Genomic DNA, 22,876 nt, shown 5'->3' on the forward strand with positions numbered 1-22,876 from the left:
AATCAGTCTTCAAAGTACCTTTGGCTACAAAACACAGAACAAGACAGGTTCAAAGAAAATGGACTTTTTAAAGAACTCTGTTTTCTTTTTTATAAAAGTAAGTTTATAGTAATAACTATGTATGCTGTTACCTTTCCTAACTAAATATTTGCGGGGTAGCATGTAGTGTAGATGTAGAGCTCACTCCAGACTAATCTACAGGCATGTAAACATCAACACAATCAGTGTAGGGGAGTGAGTAACTCTCTCAGTGGCAGCTGACACTTTTTGTCCTTTCACCCAAGATTTAACCTAGAGCCCTTCATCAGCTAAGCACTCAATCCATTAAAAGTGTATATAACACGTTTACATACTTCACATAGAGGAATCACAAAACGATATGCAGGGTGGAGAAAAATTTGCCACGAACTTCTAATTAGGAACCAAAATAACCAGTAGGAACCAAAATTACTAATGAATTTTTGGTCGAAAACGCACCATTTTTAAACTACAGAAACTTTGAACCAAGCGCTCTGATTGGCCACGAGTTTAGCCTGCTAGTGGATGCCCGGGATACATCGCGATTTCTGGCAGGCTAAGCCTTCGAAGTCATGAGTTATGTAGAGCATCCGGTATGGTGGTTCGAAAAATGATTTTTTTCAGGATCAAATATGCCTTATGCGGGAAAGTTGCCTACTTACATCAGGGGCTCCAATCCAAAATTCCTCAATATTGGATATTTTTAATAGCCGCCCATGCCCCAAAGTTAAAGATTTTGCGAACATTCAGGTTGAATGTAGATAGAGGCACTATGGAGAATAAATCACCACTACATATTAAGCCAGTTTTGGCAACAAACAGTGATAAAAATAGCATTTGAGATTATATTGATGAAGTTTAAAGTTTATTTAAGAAATTGTATGGTTTTACGACTGGTAAGAATGATCAACAAATGTTGAGCGTATGCAACCCGCGTACCACCCAAAATGTCTGCCTGGGATGGCGCATGCTCACTCTTGGTACGATATCCTGGGAAGCAATGGGCATAAATGAAAGATATTTGAGGTGATATGCTACAAATGTCAAATGAGCCGTTGTAAGAAACAGAAAAGTGATATGTAGAATGATCCGAGATTGTCTTCATCTTCAGATATGTCCGAAAAACACACAAAAATACCAAAATTTCAAAAATTTAAGTGTGATGCAGCACGTTTTCCCGGTATCCAATTGTAAAAATAATTGTCATCATTTATTTTCACAGCAAATGGAACAAAACTGGGGGGCATCCCAAGAGAAATTCAAAAGCTTTAAAAATAAGAACCACCCTAATCTACATGCATATGAGGAGGAGAGAAGCGAAGGGGTACAAGTGATTTTTTTTCAACAGAGTTAGGTAAAGTTAATTGTTAGAAGAAATACACAAAAACTTGGTTGCCAAGGGATATGAGTGAGTCTCTGCTCTGTGTGGACATTGAGTGAAAAATCAATTCACTACCAAATATCGAATTGATCTCCTTTGTTTTCTATACATAATTTCTGTATCTAGCAGTGTATAGAAAAAATAAATCACTTGTACCTCTTGGCTTTTCACCCATTCAAATATGGGTAAATGCCTAACATAATTTTATTCTTTTCAATTTTTTTTCATCAATCTAGAATTGGTATTTCATCATCATCACTGGTCAACAATTCTAAGATTGGTTTGATGCAGCTCTCCACTCAGTTCTCCTATCAGCTAATCTTTTCACACCCACGTACTTCTTCTCTTTCACATCTTTCTTTACCTGTTCCATATATTTTGTTCTATACATAGGTCTTCCTTTTCAATTCTTGCCATCCACTTGTCCCTCGATGATTTTCTTCATCAGGCCATCATGTCTCAAGATGTGGCCTATAAGGTTGTTCCGTTTTTTTATTAAGGTTTTCATGAGGCTTCTCTTCTCTCCTTCTCATCATAGGGCTTCCTTACTACTAACTTGGTTGATCCATTTGGTCCTCATCATTTTTCTGTAGCACCACATTGTGAAGTCCTCTATCCTTGCTTTCTTCACTGCTGTCATTGTGCATGCCTCACTTACATATAGGAGCATACTCCAAATGTAGGTTCTTGTAAATTGTTTTCTTGCTTACATATTTAAGTTCCCTGCTGTGAGCAGGTCTCTCTTTTGGTGGAATACTTTCTTTGCTTGGGCTATTCTGCTGATATTTATTTCTTGCTTCTCCCGTCGTAAGTGATCCTGCTTCCCAAATAACAGAATTCATCCACCATCTCCAGTATTTGCTTATTTATTTTAATGTTAGTCCTCACTACTTCTTTTCTGCTGCATACTAACATCGCCGTTGTCTTTGTGTTTATTTTCAGTTGATATTTACCTATTACCTTACCCATATTAACCAGAATATTTTTCAAATCCTTCTCTGTTTCTGCTATGATGGCTATGTCATCGGCAAATCTTAGCATACTAAGTTTTCCCCATGGATATTCACCCCCAAAGCCTTTTCTTTGATTTCATTAATTGCTTGGTGATTTAAACGTTGAAAATTACGGGTGACAAAGCACAGCCTTGTCTCACTCCTTTCCTAATTCTTGCTTCTTCATGGCTGGGCCCTGATTTTATCACCGCTACTTGGTTTTTGTATAAACTGTGGATGATCCTCTGTCATTGTAGAGAACTCCAATTACCCTTAGGATTCCAAGCATCGCGTTCTAATGCACTTTGTCAAATGCCTTCTCGAAGTCCACAAATGCAAAAAACATTGGCTTGTTCTTATCCATTTTATTCTCTATGAGTAGCCTTAGAGCCAATATTGCTTCCATTGTTCCTCTGCTTTTTCTGGATCCAAATTCGTCCTCATCCAGATACTCTTCTGCTCTTTGTTCTATTCTTCTATAGATAATCCTTGTCAGTATGTTCGATGCATGTGTAGTCAGGCTTATGGTCCTAAAATCTTCACATTTCTCCACTCTTTTCCTCTAAGGAAATGGGATTATAATGTTCCTCTCGAAGTCCATTGGTATCTCACCTGTCGAGTACATTTCACTAATGATTTTGTACAGCTGTTTCAATGTCTTTTCTCCTGCATTTTTAATTAGCTCTATGGGAATGTCATCAATTCCAGATGCTTTATTTATCCAAAAGCCTCTCACAGCCGCATCAAATTTCGATCTTAAAATTGGGGCTTCCATATCATCCTCATCCACTTTCTTCTTGTTTTCGATAGCATTTCGCTCTTAGGCTGCTTCCTTTGTACAAATCTTCCAGATCTTCCTTCCATCTCTTCCCTTTGTCTTCTTTTTTGATCATTAGTTCTCCATTTTCGTCCCTAAGGGCATTACATACTATGCTCCTTTCCTTTAAGTGGTTCCTCACTATCCTGTAGGCGGCCTCTACTTTTCCATGCACAAGGATGTTCTGTATGTCTTCTCAAATATTTTTCATCCAAGCTTCTCTGGTCTTCCTCGCTCTATAACATATTTCGTTCCTTATTCTCATGTAACAATTCTGCCCTTCCTCTGTTTTCGCAGCCTTATATTTTCTTCTCTCTTCAATGAGATCCAATACTTCCTGCATGATCCATGTTTTTTCCATAACAACTTCTCTTTTACCAAGCACTTCCTCCGCTGATGCCTACAGACCACTTCTAATAGTTTTTCAACTCTCTTCCACTGATTTATTGGTTGTATCCTCCCTTATTGTCTTTTTTTACAGCTTCTTTTAAAGCAGGTTGATGCTGAACCTCATTTAATTTCATCATAACTAACTTATGGTCACCATTGATATCTGTTCCTGGGTAGCTTTTGCAATCCTTCACCTGGTTCCTGAGTCTTTGTTACCCTATAATGTAGTCGATGTGGTATCTGCTCAAGTCTCCTGGCATCTTCCACGTCTGTCTTCTTCACAGAACATTTTTGAATAAAGTATTGGCAACCACTAGCCTGCGTTCAGTGCAAAATTGAAGCAGCCTTTCTCCTATTTCATTTCAATTTCCTAATTCATATTTCTCAGCTATCATTCTGTCTTGACCTTCGCCAACGAAGGTGTTCCAGGCACCTAAAATGATCAGATTTTCTTCCCCTATTACCTGCTTCATAACTTCAACTTGCGGTAGGCATCTTATGCTTCTTCATCTTCATAACCTGATGAAGGCATGTGAACATGCACCAATGCAGTAGGTATGGGTATTGTTTCTACCTTTACCATTACTATCTTTTCATTAACTGTAGGTAGCTTTTCACATGCATTCCAGCACTCTTTCTAAACATTATTCTTCCTACTTCAGCATTACCATTTAGTGACCCTGTGTGTATCATTCTGTAGCTTCCAATCCAAAAGTCTCCTTCTTGGGGCCACTTCATCTCGTCGATGCCTGATACGTTGAGGTTCATTCTTAGCATCTCCACCATCAAGTTCACTAGCCTACTGCAGGTATAAAGCGATCTAGTTTACCTCGGGAATATGTTACTCGAGAGAATTCCATCATGTCATGATATAAAGTTAGTGGAGTAGCTGCGACTCCTCGAGATTCTAATGTGGTGGCGGTGGTTTCAGGTGAAAAATAACCTCTATGGATTGAAAAATGTCGTACCAAGAAAATAAATCAGTTGAAGTCAACGAAGTCGTCTTTTCATTTGTGAATATCAACTTCCACAGAGTTGAGCCTGATACAATTGAACGAACATACTTTACTATGCGATACCTTTTTACCCTACCAATTTAAAATATGATACGCAAACACTGGGAGAATATGTAAAAATTGTTTAGATTTATAGGAATAAACACGTAACTTTTCGACTTTAGTGGACAATGCCGGTTTTTCCCTGTTTGACTTCACAAATAGTGCCATCTTTTTGCCTATTTAAATATTACTTACGTCCGATGTGAATTTTTGTTTATTCATTTGCTACGTTTTGTTTCCTTCTTGAACTAACAAAACAAGAGTTGCTAAGGTTGATGAAACAAAGTGAGAATTTAAGAAAAAAATGTTGGTCAATGTGGCTAAAGCTAAGTTCTGTAGCTCGTTCGCCTCTTCCAATTAAAATTCCATGAAGATTTAATATCCTTAAAAATCGTTGACATATTCTTTAATTAAAATTCCTAGAGTTCTCTAATATGTATGTATTTCAAGAAAGTACTTGCCCAGCCTCACGAGTAGCGAAAGACAATTTTCTGCAGGCAGTGATACTGTAACATGGAAACGTCAAAACCTGCTACCTAATCATGTAGAACAATTGACTTTTCTTCATGAGAATTTGAAAAGATCAAATATTACATGATTCGTTTACATATGTAATCTTTATTACAGTGGTGCAAATGCTTTTTTAGGACTCGTTCTAGCAGTTTGGATACATTTATTAAATAAAATTGACAACATATTGTTAGAGGTTAGTACATTTCAATTGTACTTATGGAACTGTTTAAGACACATTAATTTTCAGTCATCTCCTGATTTTGACACAAATACCATCAACATTTCTCATTATCTTTTCCTTTTACATCAAGCTATCCATTCAGAATAGCAAATCCTCAAGGGGATTCTTGAGCTTGATAGGGGAACTCTCGAGGAGGGGAACTCAATATTCGACTCGAGTTCAAAAAGCGCTACTCGCACATCCCTAAAAATTAGTGATATATTTTCAATCCTTTGAATTTTATCTTATTCTCTGTTTATTGATCACCAATTATGAGGATTTTCTTGTATTTCAGAATGCTTGAGGAGGCGGCTCAGTGTGCCTACGAACAAAAGGACTGTGATGCTCTCCTTCTCATCCAAAGCAGATGTGCTTCTAGTAATACAGCTCTCTCAGAAAAAGTTAATCTATATTTGCTGCAATTAAGTACCAAAAAGTAAAATTATGTGTATTTATCTCTTTTTATGATTTCAAATGTATGGTATGTGTGAATCTAAGAATGAAATAAGTATGTGAACAGATCTCTATTATTTTCTTACTTTTCTCAATCAATAAACAATGCAATTCTCTCCTTAGCTATCATATCATTGTCGTTAATGGTACCATGAATAAAATTTTAATGCAGAATCTTCTATCACAAAACTTTTAAAAAAATTGAATTTCAGTGGAACCTTAGTGTAACGTTTCAATTAATTTCACTTCGTTTTCACGTTACTTTCAAACATTTTATTTCACTTTAAATAATACATACTCGGGAGCGAGGGAACACCCGTCCGCCATAACTGTCACAATCCGAGTCCCCTCTTTACTTCCTCTTCCCGCGCCGTCAACAATCCCAACAATTACCTCACTCCACCTCTGCTGCTTATTATTGCTTTTATTTCGTCACACCAACAACCAATACAAACCACTCAAAATTAGGTGTTACATTAGGTTACACACACCTCTCACTTATGGACACCACTTATTGAGTGATAGTCGTCATTTCCCTGATGGGGATATATTCTTTTGTTTAAGAATCAAATTTTCTTTTATATGGTTACTCCTTATCTTTTCAGGCATTTTTTTTCTTATGTAGACAACATTGTCATGTTTTACTGAGAAATCAACTAGAATTTAATTGCTTTTTTGTATCAGTGGAATTTATGAATTAATGGGGAATTAGGATAGGTAGTGAAAATGGCTATACCAGCAAAGATCAACAACACAGATGGGAAGTAAGAGAAGAAGATGTTTCCTTTTATATATTATCTGTTGTTTTAACCCATAGGCTCCACTAGCCACTAACTTAAGGTTCTTGGGTGTGGGGAAATGCAAAGAATTCCTCTGCTGCCCATTTTGAGGGAGAGTCTAGTAGACCATCGATGCTTCTAATATGGAGTGACAATTTTCTACTCTTACCACAGTATTCAGTTTCTCTGGAGAGCTTTTCTAGAGGATTAACCTAAGGGCATTATAATTCAAGATTAGGTAAAATTTTCATTTTTAAACCTCCTATTTTTTAGAGTCACCACTTATTCTGACCTATTGAATACCATGTAACCAATTTAATATTTATCGTTCAAGTACTATTAATCAACATTTTATCAATGGTAGGCTACCTGTGGACACTGAACATAGAGATCATTTCGTAGTAAATTTAGGATAAAAGATAAAAGGCTTCCACTATGAAAGCACAAGGGATGGATAGAAGCCCTTTTAAGGACAAAGGAAACTTCAATGGAAGGATCCGTGTCTTGAGGATCAGTAAGGCACATTTTTGATCTCTCGGTGCTCTCCTCAGTGTGAGTTGAGAGAAAACTATCAACCATGGAAGGGATGGCTGTTGAATCTCATAAAACCATGTTCAAGTACACTGTGATATTGTCAGTTTCTGGAGCCTCCTCCTTGCACAATCTCCAATCTTTCTAATGCATGGAGTCTTTCCTCTCCACATAGGCGATCTCTGGGTCAAATTCACCTGATTGGTTCTCTTCAAGGGGATGTTTTGCCACAAGAAAAGTGATATCCCCTTTTTCTCAGAATTTCCTATTCTCCTTCATCTTTGTTGGCAAAGCCAGACCAGCCTGTCTGTATATATGTGTGTATACAAAATGAGCATTCAAATAAATTCATAGGATAGTAAGGGATAGGAACATATAATGGAAAAAGAACAAGGACAACGGTGCTGTGATATTCCTTTATGGGGTATTTAACACAAATATGTATTACCCAGGTGCGAGTAAGTCACCATATGGAAGACAATGAATGACACAAAAGTCACACACGAATAATTTTTCGGTGGCACTACCACCTTTTTTGGAGTTAGGAACAAGAGTGTTAGAAATGGATGAAGGAGAGCTAATGGAGGGGAATTGGTGGGGTGATGTGGTTTTGCGGGGGAGGGAGGAGAGAGAGGGCTGAGACAATTAAAGTGGTTATCTATTGATGTTCAATCTGGTAGGATGAAATACTTTGAACAGCCAAATGTATGTTAATTCAATTAAATTTAAGTGGGTGGTCTGAGGGGGGAAGGGAGGCCAAAACAGAAACATTGTAGCAACTATTAAACGGATGCTGATGAGTGGCTCCATGTTTTGCCACAGGAACGGACGCAAAGTGGGGAGAAATGCATGATGCCCTGTGTTTGTTAATTCTAAGGTTGAGGGGAGTTGAAGATTTACCTATATAGGAGCGACTGCAGGGATGCCGACTTACAAAAAATATTGGGGGGGCCCAAACCGAGGATCTTGCCCCGGGAAATTTAATAAGTAGTGAGTTTTAAGTTTTTTAATCATTTTGGAAGTCATATGATCAACATTAGAGTCCTGATAACTCGAATCTTGATATCTGGACACTCCGGGGAAAATCGACTAGCCTGACACATTTTGTTGTTTCTTGAGTGGAATAAATCTGAAAGGTTTGCTGGTTGTCTGAAGGTGATACTAGAGGGCCTGACAAAAATATTGGCTGTAGACTTATTATTTTTTAAGATTGGGAAGAAGTCTTCTTGGATATATTGCTGGGATTGTATTCCAGGAAAGTAAGTGGTGCAAAGGGAAAGGTCAAGGTTTCTATTGCAAGGTTTTGGGGGGCATCTGTGCTTGATATTTTTTTTATTCAGGAGGGACTCTGGGAGGCCTCTCTTGAGGAGGGAACAGTGTAAAGGAAATTGTTCAGGGCATCAGGGTTATCACAAATGTGGTGGTCTTGAATGGAATGGGAGTAGGGAAGAGAGTGTTTAGTGTGGGAAGGATGACAACTGCTGGTTTTACATGGACAAATTTGAGAAATTTGTTGTTGACTAGGGAGATATTGATATTAAGAAAGGTAATCTGGGAATTAGAAATGGTTGTAGTGAAACAAAGATAAGATGAAAAAATATATACAATAGCAATGAAATTGTTGAAGGAATGATTACAATGTGGCCATAGGTGGATTATTTCATCAATAAATCTGGGCCAAAGGAGGGGTTTCAAGGGATATTGGGATAGGAAAATTTGTTGTTGCTAAAAGAGAATGAATTGTGTGTTTGGATGATATTAGCTAGAACTAAGAGGAAGTCAATGCTGTGGGTATGAGGAGTTGGGTGTTCGGAAAGGAAGTGGCAGAGGGAGGGAAGACCTTCAGAAAGAGGGATGGATGTGTATAGAGAAGTGACATCTATGGTGGCCATGGTAATTTGGATGTCAGGAGGAATGGGAATGGAGTGGAGACGGTCTAGGAAATTGTAGGTATCTTTAATATAGGATGGTAGAGGTAAAACTAGTGGTTGGAGGTGTTAGACAATGAATGCTCATATTCTTTTCATTGGTGAAATGCAGGATGAGACTATAGGATGGCCAGATGATTGAGTTTGTGCATTTTTGGCAGAGTGTAAAAATGTGCAGCACATGGGTTTGGGGGGATAGGATGGAGATGTCAGTGGAGGAGAGGAGGGGCATGTTCCTGGAGGAAAGACATGATATTTTCTTGGAAGGTGGGGTAAGCGTCATTATTTCAGGATTATGGATAAGTTTTCTGAGGGCAATGTTTTCTGATAGAGATACTTTGGGTTTGGGCTGAAAAGATTTTATGTTTACCTAAGCATAGGGAGCTGTGAAGCATATTTTTAGAATATGGTGTATAGCATACATGTATGCACATATTTTTGTGACGTGCCATGTATGCAAATAGTTTTTTCTGTAACTAATCCATTTATGGCTATCAAATAAATTATTATTATTGTCAATGACCAATCGTCAAACTTTGAATTCTTGAAAATATTCTAACTACAGTAACGATAGAGAGTGTTTGAAAGAATTATCCCATTACTGAAAAAGGTTCTAAAAAGGCAGTACATAATATGTTTACTGCTTTTGACTTTGAGAATATTATTCAAGCCCCTCCAATTTTTAGTCCTCGGATGGGTAATCTTGTGCTCCCCAGGGTATCAACAATGGAAGCATTTTTAGCGTAGACTGAGCCAATAATAGGGAGAGATGCTTGTGTATGAGTTGCATCTAATTGAAGTCATGAAAAAAAATTGTATCTCAAAGGGCAAGGCAATCAACAGCCTCATAGGAGATTTTGAAATAGGAGTGATTCTAGTCCTAGTAATAGGATAGGAAATAGGAAATCTAGTAGTGTTGGGGGACTGGAATGCTTCAGTGACTAAGGGGAGGGATGGACACGAAATAGGAGATTTTGGACTAGGAATGCGGAACGACAGTGGAGAGGAAGCAGCAGAATTTTGCAGGAGAAACAAGTTCTTCCCCAGTGAGAAATGGGTGGTGGAATACGCGTGGAATCCACGTTGACTCGTGGATATATGGTGGTGGTGGATATTGAGTGGTTGGACCCACGTGGAATCCACGTTGATTTCAAGTGGATTTGTGGTGATTAGCATAAAATGTTAAACAGAATTTCTAATTTGTGGAACTTAACCCTCTGGTGACATTGCGTCATTTATCATCCTGAAACCACGCTAGTTATGTGAAAATGTATCGCACATTCTATTTTTATATAATTCGTGGAAAGGCAGCCATGAGAGCACATGAAAAATTTTAGACACATATATAAAAGGTTTAGATATAGTTGAGGTTTTAATGGTTTTAGGACAGCACCTACTGCTGTTTTAATTTTTCCACCAAATTTCCACGTGGGTTCCACGTTGATTCCACGACCAAAAACACGTGGTATCCACGTTACATCTCCACGTGGATTCCACCACCCATTTCTCACTGGGTCATAACAAACACGTGGTTCAATCATCATGAAGGGAGGAGGTATACATGGAAAAGTCCAGTGGAAATGGGGATATATCAGATAGTCTACATTATGGTAAGATAGAGGTTTATGAATTGTGTGAAAAACTACAGCAGCAGATGCAGATTCAGACCACAACCTAGTGCTCATGAAATGTAAAGTAAGATACAAAAAAATACAAACTGAAAATTAGGAAGGCGAGGAAATTGAATGTAGAAAATCTGAAGGAGACTATGAGGATAGAATACCAGGTACTGGTGGAAAATAGTATCTGGGAGATTGAAAGTACTCAGACTGTAGAGGAAAAATGGGATGATATCAAAACTAGAATAGTCAAAGCGGCTGAGAAGTCAATTGGCTACGTTGACAGTAGGAGGATAAAGAAGCCGTGGATAATGGAGGCAATGGTAGAAGAAATGGGGAGAGAAGGGAGTGGAAGAACGTGGACACAGAGTAGGCCAAAAGAATGTACAGGGAACTAAATATTCGAGTACGATGCAAAACTAAGAGGGCAATGGAGGCTTGTTGGAAAAGACAGTGTGAAGAAATGGAAAACTTTCAGAAGGAAGGAGAGGTAGGTGCTTTGTATGCCAAAGTTAAGATGCTATCGAGCGGCAAAAGAGGTCAAGTCATGTCTAAAATTAAGGCTAAAGATGGATGGATGCTAACCGAGTAAGAAGCAGCACAGAGTAGATGGAACGAATACATGGAGGGTTCAAAGTATACCGGGACTAGCCGCAGTGATAACTTTTACAGGAGTCACCCGCAATGCACAATCGTGCGAAAGATCCACAGAGAAAAAAATCATTCGCCTTGACCGGGATTCGAACCCGGATCCCCCGATTTCCGGTCAAGTGCTTTAGCCAGTTAAGCTACCGAGGCGTCATTCTTCGATGTGGATATTTTCGGACACTACCGGACAAGATGTTGCTGGACTGCAGAGCATATGATGCCACAAGCAGTCCAAATCGTGCGCACAGCACCACAGCCGGAGAGCAGGCCCGGACATAGAACACAAAGAGGTGTGCGCTCTAGACTAGTTCAACTTGTTCAACCTTGTACAGAGATGACAGAAAAATCTCTTGAGGCTCGGTACAGCAGTCATGCTAAGGTGAGAACTCCACCATCTCAAAAGGGTTAAGCTGCAGGAGTACATGATTTTAGCCACCAGCCTGTGGGGGAGAGAACCAAGAAATATTTTTCCCTCTAGCCTAGCTGATTGTCTCGCAAGGAGTGAACCCTTAAAATCTGGGTCAACCCTTCTTCCTTTCTTACCAATAGCCTACATTTGGACGCTTGTCATAGGCATATTAACACCATGGAATGGGAAGGAAACAATACCAAATGGGCAATACCATAGGAAGTGCTGGGAGGCACCCCCTACCGTGACGGATGGCCTGGGAGAGTCAAGCCGCATTAGCAATCCCTACATTGAGGGAAAATGCACTTGGGCTCTATTTGGGTAGCAATAAAAATTTTAGGAAATTGCTGTAGGTAGTCAAGCAATGGCCAAGTGTTTAAAAAGTTCCAGCAATCTAAGGGTTAATATCACATGCAGCGAAAATGGCACTTAGGATATTGAACAGACGAGTGGAGGCGGGGGCATACAAGTATGTATTTTTAGAGGGGGGACTTAGCAGTGAGGGGATGTTGAAGACAGTTAGATGGTAGAATGTTGGGTAAATGATGAGGGAGAGGAAGAAAAGAATGGGATTTTTAGATAGAATGATAGGGAGAAGGCCTTATATGTAGTTAATTGAAGAGGAAAAAGGCTGAAGGTTAGGGAGGCTCCCAGAATGCTTCTCAAGTACTCTATGGAAACCTTATACCTTAATTAGTAGAATACTTTAATAATTCAGGTGTTTTTTGGCTAATTTCAATGGGTATACATGTATAATAAGAGTCGTTGCTCAAAATAGATATATTCTGGGCATCCAGTAGAGACCTATTTAAAATATCCTAGACATTGAATATATGCTGTAGATATACATTAGATATTTTGCTTTGAATGGGAGGTTGAGTGAAGAGGTGGTTTGATGCATGTCGAAGGTAGGCCAAGAATTGGGTATAAGGATGTTGATTACATTAGTAGTAATGCAGGTGGGCGAGCCTTGCAGTGGTTTGGTGGTTTTAAGGATGAAATTTGGTGGCTGTCGGAAGGCTGAGGATGGGAAATTTGTGAAGATTTTTCTCAGTAGTGAGGTAATTAGAAAAAAAAGAGGAAAGAGGCTTTAAATAATTCCATTCGAATTCTGTACATGAGGTAAATAGGTGGTGGCAGTGGCACAGCGAGGGGGAGGGGTTTTTGGGGAAACCCTCCCCCCCCCCCCCCCCAGAGCTGAGAAAACTTAAGTTCAATCCATTTCACTTAATTCGATTAATATTACTTATAGAAAAGTGTAATTATGAATAAAATATCCCTCAGAAGGCCATAAAACTCACCATTTTCAACCATTTATCTGAAAAATTTTCGAGGGGAGGGCTCCTGCACCTGCCGCTTATCCTGGCGGGTATTCCACAGCCTCAGATACCCCAGTGTTTTGTGCCTTAAACCCCCCTAGCCTTAATTCCTAGCTGCGCCCCTGGGTGGTGGAACACTTGTGAGGTTTGTGGGTTTTTTTGGGTTTAGTGGGTGGGTTTGTGGGTGAGTGAGAGGTTTGTGGGTTTTTTGATATGGTGATTTTTGGGTTGTGAAGGTTTTTTTTTTATGGAGAAGGTTGTCAGTATATCCTCGACAAAGAAGAGAATAATGTAATTTTTAGGGTCTCTTACAATAATCAGACATCCATGATTGTCCTCTTGGTAAAATAATGATCCAGTGATCAATAAATCACTGACTTTGACTTGCCGCCACGGATAAAGAACGAAAATCGATCTGAAGGGAGAATCGATATCGACAGGTCGATAGTATCGAAATACAACGAGTGCCAATACTACAATCGAAGACTTGAATTACGATATATCGATAACTCTCTCAGTTTTCGCTTCCGGTGCATGCTTCTTACGTGGTGAGTACGATGCATTAGTTTTCCAATTTTATCCACTCAATCTGTTCGTACATCATTTGATAGCGGATTGCAAATAACTTAGGCACTGAAACTCATTGGTGCGTTGACGGTATTTGAGCTTACATTTGGTAATTTGTCTCGAAATTAGGGCATCATGGGGGCTTACAAGTACATGCAGGAATTGTACAGGAAGAAACAAAGTGATGTGATGCGGTTTTTGCTCAGGATAAGATGCTGGCAATATCGTCAATTAACGAAAATGCACCGTGCCCCTCGCCCGTCTCGTCCTGACAAAGCTCGAAGGCTAGGTTACCGTGCCAAGCAAGGTTAGTGATGGTGTTGTCAACACTCCTTCCGTTGTAGAGATTAATATAATTAATGTGCGTGTGTGTTAAATATAATCTATTTTCTCTGAAAGGTTTTGTCATCTTCAGAATAAGAGTGCGACGTGGTGGTCGTAAACGTCCCGTCCCAAAAGGATGCACTTATGGTAAACCCAAGAGTCATGGTGTGAATCAATTGAAACCTACACGCAATCTCCAATCAATCGCTGAGGTAATGAAAGAAATGCATGGCTGTTTTATTTTGTTCTCATTTAATATTTTAGAATATTTCCCAATGTACTTGGTGTACATATTTTTTTTCTGTTACAGGAGCGTGTCGGCAGACGTTGTGGTGGTTTAAGAGTCCTCAACTCCTACTGGGTGGCTCAGGATTCGACATACAAGTACTTTGAGGTCATTCTGGTCGACCCATCTCACAAGGTATGAGCTTATGCTATGGTGTGCTGTGTGTCACCATTGACATCGTGATATTAACCGCCTACGTTTCATTTCAGGCCATTCGTCGTGACGCGAAGATTAATTGGATATGCAACGCTGTTCATAAGCATAGAGAACTTCGTGGAAAAACCTCTGCCGGTAGGAAATCCAGAGGTCTTGGGAAAGGACATAGATACACGCAGACTATTGGTGGTTCGCGTAGAGCGTGCTGGCTGAGGAGGAATTCGTTGCAGCTTCATAGAAAACGCTGATGGTAAAACCACCAATTATTGTATCCAATTGGCCAATAAAATTAATGAAAATGATAAGTTGTTTGAAATTAACGGGATGTTTACCTTCTAATTAAGTTAAGAAATGACTTATTGTGGCTACATTATTTACAGTAACTTTATCTTTAGGCATCCATTATTACGGTGTTAACGGTCCTTAGAAGTTTACATGGCCTTTTATCCTGGTCCGTATATTGTGTGTCTGTTTGGGCCCTTGAGACAGATGTTTCCTTATATGCTGGCATAACCAGGTTGTTCGTTTGGTAATGCTGAAATTTGCGGTAATTGTGAAGCAGTGACGGTGCTGGAGTGGGGTCCTCAGTATTTGTTTTTCATCTAAAGCTCGGGAAGCTTGTGAAAACAGATTCACGTCACCAGGTGTACGGCAGGCAATTACCATTGGCAGGTCTGAAATATAATTTTATAAATGATGGGGCATACTGTGCATTCCTTTATTAAAGTCTGGGGGTAATTTATAAATATTATTAGTCATTCTCGTGGATCTCTGTTCGGTTAAGATTGTGATGCCTTATAACTGGAGAGCTTTCAGTGTAAGTCTCGTAATTATTACTCGTGGGTTTTGCGTTTGTCAACAGAAGTATGGAGGGTAGTCATTGGTGATTAAAATTTGCTGCTATTGTGTAAATGTTGATCAAGAATGGTATAAATGCTCTAGTAATTCGACGTTATTGGTTGAACCAAGTGGAGAGCACGTTTAATAGGATATGAGTGGGTGAGAAGCGAAGGGGTACAAGTGATTTCTTTTTATTCAGAGTAATGTGCAGAAATTAAGTAAAGAAGACAAGTTGAAATAGATGATATTTAGTAGTGTATTGATTTTCTGCAGGATGTCAGCACAGAACAGAGAAACACTAGTATCCCTTGGCAATTAAGTCTTTGTATTCTCAATGATTCTGTCTTGTGATATGGGAAGCCTTCTTATTGTGTTGCAAGAGACTGTCATTTGATGTGTGTTCCCTAATGGATAGTCGGCCCTTTCTCTATCATATATATTCTAGAAATACACTTGGATGAGTCACAATCCTGGACTTGATTTTCAGTTAAGATCGTGTTTTATTCCTTGACTTCTTTCATTTATGCGCTCTTTAGACAACTATTGGTTGTGTTTTTCTTTGAGGATTAAATGGCTCTATTTACATTGTCGTTCTTTATCATGTTATTCTTCAAGCGGTTATTGTGATTTAATTACTTGTACCTGTACTTTCTTTCCATGAAAAATGTCTTTGATCAAATAATTGAATTTACATTGATCTATAAACACTGGGATGGAAGGAGCAAAGTAGATACCAAGCCTAACTTAATCCAAGCTAAGGTTGTCTTCGGGGTGTAATAACCTCTATTATGATGAAAGTGCTGGAGACTAATTCAAGAAAACTGGGACTAAGGTGTGTTCACTTTATCTTTGCGGGTGAGCTGGTGTGGCTTAACCGAGATGGGGTGAGAGGAGGGAAAGTTTATATACACATGACTTTCCCTCTGCCAATCAGCAGACAGTAGGTGTGGCCTAGCACTTCAGAATTTCAGTCGCTCTCAGACCTCCGTCGTGTCAACTTCGTGAATCTGCTAGCTGTGTTGCCAAATCGCACGCGTTCTCTTGGTGCTCTTCGATTCTTCCATTTAAATCCAACTTATAACTTACTGTTCCTTATTCTTTCACTTCAATCCTTTTCCATCTCCTTTCCAGAAAATTTTTATTAACCTTTTGCATTCCCATCAGCACCGACTCCCTCTCTCCACCTATTCCCTCTCAGTACTTTTCCGATCTCTTTCTTACCAAACCCTAACCCTTTTCCTCAACTCCGTATTTACTTTTGGGTATTACAACCTATATAGTTTTGGATACCTCTGATTAAAAGATAACATCCGAGCGTGTTTATTGAAGATTCATCCTCACGAATTCTCTTGCACTACCCATTTATCAGAATGTTACGCCTATGTATGCCTTTCACCAGTGATCTCGCATGTAGTGGACAATATCCTGGCTTCTGAGATGGGATTACCCTCAATCCCCTCTAAATGAGTAGGTATACATTGTATGCATTGTTTCGCAGCCGGGCCCAAAATATCTGTGGCCACGTATGAATCACACTTTTTCAGTGAGACACTAGGGCGGCTTTGTACATTTGGCAACGTTGAGGTTGCTCCTGCTCGCTCTCTCTCTCGGTACTACCCCTTCCCCTTCAGCGAGGCCCTCCGAGTGTGTCCTGGATCTCACAAAAGCTCACCCGCAGAGATAAAATGAACAGATAATAGCTACGGTGATATCTTTACCGAGTCGCCTGCAATGCACAAATTCAGGCTCGAACCCTGATCAAAGCAAATGGTTTTTTCTCTGTAGATTTTTCACACAATTTGTGCTGGAGACAATGAACCAGTATATGAAAACATTTTTGTGGGTAGTAGTACTTAAGGGATCAAAAACTTTCGTCGAAGGAATAACTGATTTTAAAAGAAGATCACTGATATTTGAGAGTCTTCTATTTATCTTAAACATGTTGCCTATATTATATGTTATAGCTTTCAGTTTTATCTATCTCAGTTTCAACATGTACCACTTTCTAATGCACTTACCGTGGATTCTTGCCTAACAGTAATTTTTCATTGTCATGATTGCATCATATTGCAGTCTTGAGCTTATGCTCGAATCTTGAGACTGCTGAAGGAAAATTTTTATAAGTCTTTCCCACCTGCATCTCATATCACAGATGCTAATATATGGCTGCCTTTTGTTGTATTGTGATTCCTTCGCCTCAAGGATTAAGCTGGCAAATGTGCCCTCAAAGGCAATGTGAGGTTAATGTCAACTAAGAGCGAAGGAAACCAACAATGGGTGGGAAAGGAGTTGTGGGATTTGTGTATGATTGTTACACAAATATTTCAAAAGAGGCTCTAAAATGTGTGGCTCTGGACTCATAACCTATAATTTATTCCATAAAAATTGTATGTGGGAATAATGCATATTAGGTCTTTGATCTTAATTTAGTCCTTTAAAATAGTCGTGTAAAACAGCCTAAGAGTACAAGAGGAGGATAGTTACAGAAATAAACATTTTATGTTAGTATGAATGTTTTTGGTGGATTCATCTGACAGACATGTTGTTTATTATGTCCATTCATTATATGCTCTTTTTATTTATCACTATATATGATCTACACTACTATGTATGTAGGTTTATATTGGATTATATGGTCTCTTGGATGCTTAAAATAATGGAATACAGTGAGCTGGGTGTAATTTTGAAAGGATGTTGCTTAATCAGTGTTGGATAAATAATCAAGTTGATATTTTCCTGAAAAGTGACTTTCTTGATGAATATATGAAAAGTTATCAGGCTTTTCTAGGTATGGTTTTTACACTGTCCCCTATTTTTATGATTGTTGGTAATCATCCTAATGGCTGCCAGTAATGAAATATTTCTGTAGTCTCACCACCCTATCCTGAAATTTGTGGCCTTGGTGAAGTGTTTTGCTGCCATCTGATTGCAAGGTCTTAGTTTGTTGGGTGTTCTGCAAGTGATGATATTTTTATCTAGCTTATCCGGAACTGCTGCTGTCATTCTTTGACCATCATCTCTTTAGTTGTGTAGGTATACTCTGCAATATATACTTTACCTCACTGGGAATTTGGTATATGACTTACTTGCCAATAGGGTGTTCGGTGAGCAGCAAAGTGAGGGGTAAGTGGATTTTGTGTTTCTTGTTTCCTCAGTATCCTGGATGTTTATCCATATTACAAGTGGTAAAGACTCCCAAACTTTGGGCTGGAATTGGTAAATTCAAGAGGTAGGCTTAGGTTGGTTGAATATGCCCTGTTACCAGTGTTGGTAAAAGTATCTGGGCTCAATTACAGTTACTTCGTAAAAAAGTAATCTATTAGAAGAACAAAATACTGATTTTAAAAAGTAATTGGTAAAATTACAATTACATCTTGTAGGGGTGTACCCAGGATGAAAACTAGGAAGGGGGGGGGGGCAAGCCATGGTTGTTCCAAGTTATAGGTAAGCATGGAAAAGGTGAATGAAACCAACATTTTAAGGACACTGTAACAGCTCTTAATCAGTTTTAAAAATTATTTGCTTGAAAAAATATTTTCCTTAAAGACATTCGCAATTTTTGCAACTTGAGGGGGCAGCTGCTCCCTCCTGCCCCTTGCTGGGTATGCCCATGACATCTTGTAAGATTGCCCACTCAAGAGACCACCTGGCAAAAGTCAAATGTTGCTGTCAAAATGTGGAATAGTAGAGTCAAAGAAATTGCTAAAGCATCAATTACACTTGTAATATGTATGTACATAAATTTATAATTGCTGTAACTACACCAGAGGTGTCATATTTTGCACTTATCATAAGTAGGTTACAACATAAGGCTAGTTGAACCTAAACATGCAAATTATGGAATAGGGCTTCGAAGTTATCTGTAGGCCTAGGTAAGTCAAGTAAATTAATACAATGGAGTAAATTATGCAACTTTAGTATGCTCAAAATAAGAAATAAAAGTGAATGAGTTAAGATAAATAAGAAAAACCAATTATTAACTAGAAACAAACCTAGTAGAAGCTAGTAATCATTGATGACGAGCAGGTAACAATTCCTCTTTCACCATAAGGAGTAAATTACATTTCATAAAAAGTAACTACAAATTACTGCAAAAGTAATCGCTACAAGTTATGATTAATTTTCTTCAATTATGTACTTACCAGCACTGCTTGTAAATGATCTTTAAGCAGTATTCCATGTCACTTGTAATAATGATTGTTGTGTAACACTTCTCTGCCAGCAATTTTCTGTTTTGGCTCTGATTAGTGCAAATTTTTTACTACTGATGCAAGGTGGGTCCTTCGAATGAGTTGTTACAATATTGTTTCTCATTTCCTTTGCTTTGTCTTAATGAAGTTTTACCGTTGCTCTATTCCTCAGCATAGTCTTTATGTGAAATGTCTTTTCCATGTTGGTGGTAAAGTAACCCCTTTTGAAAGACCTGAGCTAGTGGCTTCACCAATGATTGAGCCAGTTTTATTATATCTCCAATCCACCTGAGAACCTAGACTACAAGATGCAAAGAAATTGGCATGTTCCTTCCTCAACTATCCTGCAATTCATTGGTGGCAATGGTGATTTGCTTAGTACACATACATGCAATTCAGGTGCGAGAGTTCTAGTGCAGAGGAGGGACAAAGTTCCGTGGCATTGTTGTCTTTTTCTCTTTTTGTGGATCCACCCTTGTATGAATCAGTTGGCCCTCCATTCGTGTATGCATTCAATTTCAGGTGAGTTAACTGCAGATTTCAGTTGCAAAAAAGTTAAAATCACTTTTATATCTCAGCATCTCACTGGAAAAAGCAAAACTGCTTGAAAGAGGAAAAGGCTAAAGTTTAGTGAAGTACTCATTTAGGAGATTTATGTAGAGAGAGCCAGGTATGTAGTCAGGTAGCAAGAAAAATAAATGGGACTTCTGGCTATGCCAGCCCAAAGAATATATTACCACAGCACATGACTTAATCCAAGATGCATGTAATTAGGTGGCAACTAATTACTAGCTCAGTCATGCCTGTGGGTTTTGGCAACAGTATAAATACATAGAAATAAGACTGATAGTTCCAACAAATGTTTGCTTGCAACCTCCACATCAACTACATAGTTCCATTGATAATCTCAGACTTGACTCTTGGCCAATGGGACATAAGCCCTCACCTCAACTTTTGCGGAAAATGAGTGCCTATTAGGGCTGTGCGAGAGTCTCTATGGTCGAGATGAGAATTACATTTCTCGGCATTGTCAGGACGAGACTCGACATGGCGAGAGTCTTGACGAGACTCAAGAAGTCTCGCCCCTTTGAGATTTCTCGACACCCGTCAAGACTCGCTCCTCAAAAAAATGAGACTATTTCAATTTTAGATATTGAAAATAATTTAACAAAAAGATTATTTTTAAACATGTTATGTATTTCCAAAACCAAAAACAGTTGTAATATAAGATCGACAATGACAACTTAAGCATATTTTATTATTTAATCAACCAAAATTGACTAATAACTACATTTAAAATTGACCACAAAATACATTGAAAAACTGTATATAAAATTCTATGGATCTCTTCTTTTTAGTTAATTTACGAGTGAATGTTTCTTTTTAATTATATTACTATAACAAGAAACATCAATGTTACCCTTTAACATGTCTATTTATCGAAATTATATGCTCAATTTAATTTTAAGCCCTGATAATGGTTTGTAAGTAAACGGACACTCCAGCAAAATTTACATTTCAATTTAAAGACACACCCCAAGATTCAAATTTCATATTAAATATTGAGGTCAGGAAAAGGAAATAAAATTTTTTTCCAAATGTCTCGTTGGGAATTCTATTAGCATCATGCAACTCTTTAAAAAAAATTGAATGCAGAGGGTTAATCTTAAATATTTTTTTGAATAAATCCGTAAAAGTCGTAAGGGATACTTAGTAAACTCGATCATCGACTGATTGCGGTATTCATTGGATTTTCTCGCCTTGCCCGGGAGTCTTGACGGGTGTCGAGAAATCTTGAAGGGGCGAGACTTCTCGACTATCGACTACAGTCTACAAGAAAAGTCAAGTCGGCAAGACTCTCGCAATGCCGAGAGTCTCGTCCCTACGATGACGAGGAATGAAAATCTCCTCTTGACCGCCGAGACTAGACTCTCACACAGCACTAGTGACTATCCCATTGAGGTATCAGAGATGATGGTAAAAATTACTTAGATGGCTGTGCAATAACTTTCAAATGTGAGGTAAGACGTTTGTGGAATAGAGCTCACCTTTGGTAGTGGCTTCATGGCATCCCATATTCTCATGTGTCGCCATCCTTGATGGACCATAAGAGCCAAATATCTTGCACTTGCACAATTGAAGTTTTTTAGGCCCTTAAATAGGTGATATCAGCAGAAAAAGGCATTAACTGGTAAAATTGGCATTTTTAGGCAGTAACAAATTGCCTTAATTTTGCCATAAGCAATCCTAACTGAACTTATAAAATTGGTTTTCTAAGTGAAACAAAAAATAAGCATTGTAGGTCATTTCCTCAGCTTAGTGATAGCATACTGGCCCAAAAAGCTGAAGTCAAAGATTTGATTCATGGTCAATTTCTTTTCACTGTAAATAAAGTGAATTATACCACCATTCATACAGTAGACTTAAAATATAAGAAAAGGGTGAAGCAATTTTGGTCTAGCACTTGCCTTAGCCCTGAGGTATTTACTTTTAATCAAATATTAAAAGAAAAATTGAAAAAAAGACCCTCTTGAATTTTTACTGCTTCTATGTATAGGGTAAAGGTTTCAATATTGCTTAAAAAACAGCAACATTATTAATTATATAAAAATGCTGTTTCACCATTAAGCCTCGTATGTTATTATGAATTATTTCAACTAAGTTAGGAGAGAGAGCTCCGAACAATTTCTCACTAATCCGATTAAAAAGTAGGATATAGGTAAGAAATGTAAATACAATTATTGTTGGTTTCCTATCTTATTCACTAAAAATGTTTCATTACTCACTAGTCATTCTGGGACCTAATCCTCTTTATGGTTATAGAACATGAGGAGCCAAATCATTCCCATCTTACAAGTGGACACTGCTGGCTCGAGTGATAGTCAACATTTTCTGGACACCGTTTGTCAGATTATCCTTGAAAGAAATTTAAATACAACCACCCTTGTATAGGACAGCAGTTTCAATTAGAATTTATTCTTTAAAATAAAAACTATAAGTAAAGTCATACTTTTCAAGTTAGGGAGAGAAATGTATGCATGGAGACAAATGGATTATTGTTAAATTTAAAGCATTTAATTGCTAAGAGCACTAATAGGCCACACATGAATTGTTTGCTGACAACATCTCTCTTATAATTCCCAGAAATTTTTTCAGTCCTAGCATAAATACATACCTCCAAAAATGTACAGTATTTATAGGGCGAGAGTTGGTTTTCAAGTTGTTTGGAACATTTTTGGCACCTTTGCCTTCACTGTTTGTCTAGGAATGAGGTTAGATAATAAGTGAAGTGATAAATGTCCTCATTCTTTGAAAAATCATTAAATTATATATTTTTTTTATTTTATGACTATTATTTAATTACGGCCTAGATAAAGATGTCATTTCATGGAGAACTTTTGAGCAACCACGTGCAAAGAGTAGTATTAGAAGTAGCAG

The 22,876-nt window shown here is 38.3% G+C and overlaps 2 protein-coding genes across 3 annotated transcripts in view; both read left to right on the top strand.

Annotated features, from left to right (window-relative positions):
• LOC124160295 (vacuolar protein sorting-associated protein 16 homolog) overlaps window positions 1–5,964 on the top strand; it is a 72,908-nt gene extending 66,944 nt beyond the window's left edge. Inside the window, exon 17 of the mRNA XM_046536129.1 lies at window positions 5,685–5,964. Within this exon, the coding sequence (XP_046392085.1) occupies window positions 5,685–5,829 (145 nt within the window). The 3' untranslated portion in view covers window positions 5,830–5,964. The remainder of the gene's footprint in view (window positions 1–5,684) is intronic.
• Window positions 5,965–13,533: 7,569 nt separating this feature from the next.
• LOC124160314 (60S ribosomal protein L15) lies at window positions 13,534–14,710 on the top strand. Of its 2 annotated transcripts, XM_046536147.1 has the most exons (5): window positions 13,534–13,623; window positions 13,772–13,949; window positions 14,042–14,178; window positions 14,277–14,387; window positions 14,462–14,710. In XM_046536147.1, exons 2-5 carry the CDS (start codon window positions 13,778–13,780, stop codon window positions 14,654–14,656), a joined length of 615 nt encoding a protein of 204 aa, XP_046392103.1. In that variant the 5' UTR covers window positions 13,534–13,623; window positions 13,772–13,777; the 3' UTR covers window positions 14,657–14,710. The 2 variants fall into 2 exon arrangements, with proteins under 2 accessions (XP_046392103.1, XP_046392111.1); XM_046536155.1 differs by lacking the exon at window positions 13,534–13,623 and having other exon boundaries at window positions 13,660–13,949.
• The last annotated feature ends 8,166 nt before the right edge of the window (window positions 14,711–22,876 follow it).

Source organism: Ischnura elegans, chromosome 1 (assembly GCF_921293095.1).
Source record: "Ischnura elegans chromosome 1, ioIscEleg1.1, whole genome shotgun sequence".
NCBI lineage: Eukaryota > Metazoa > Arthropoda > Insecta > Odonata > Coenagrionidae > Ischnura > Ischnura elegans.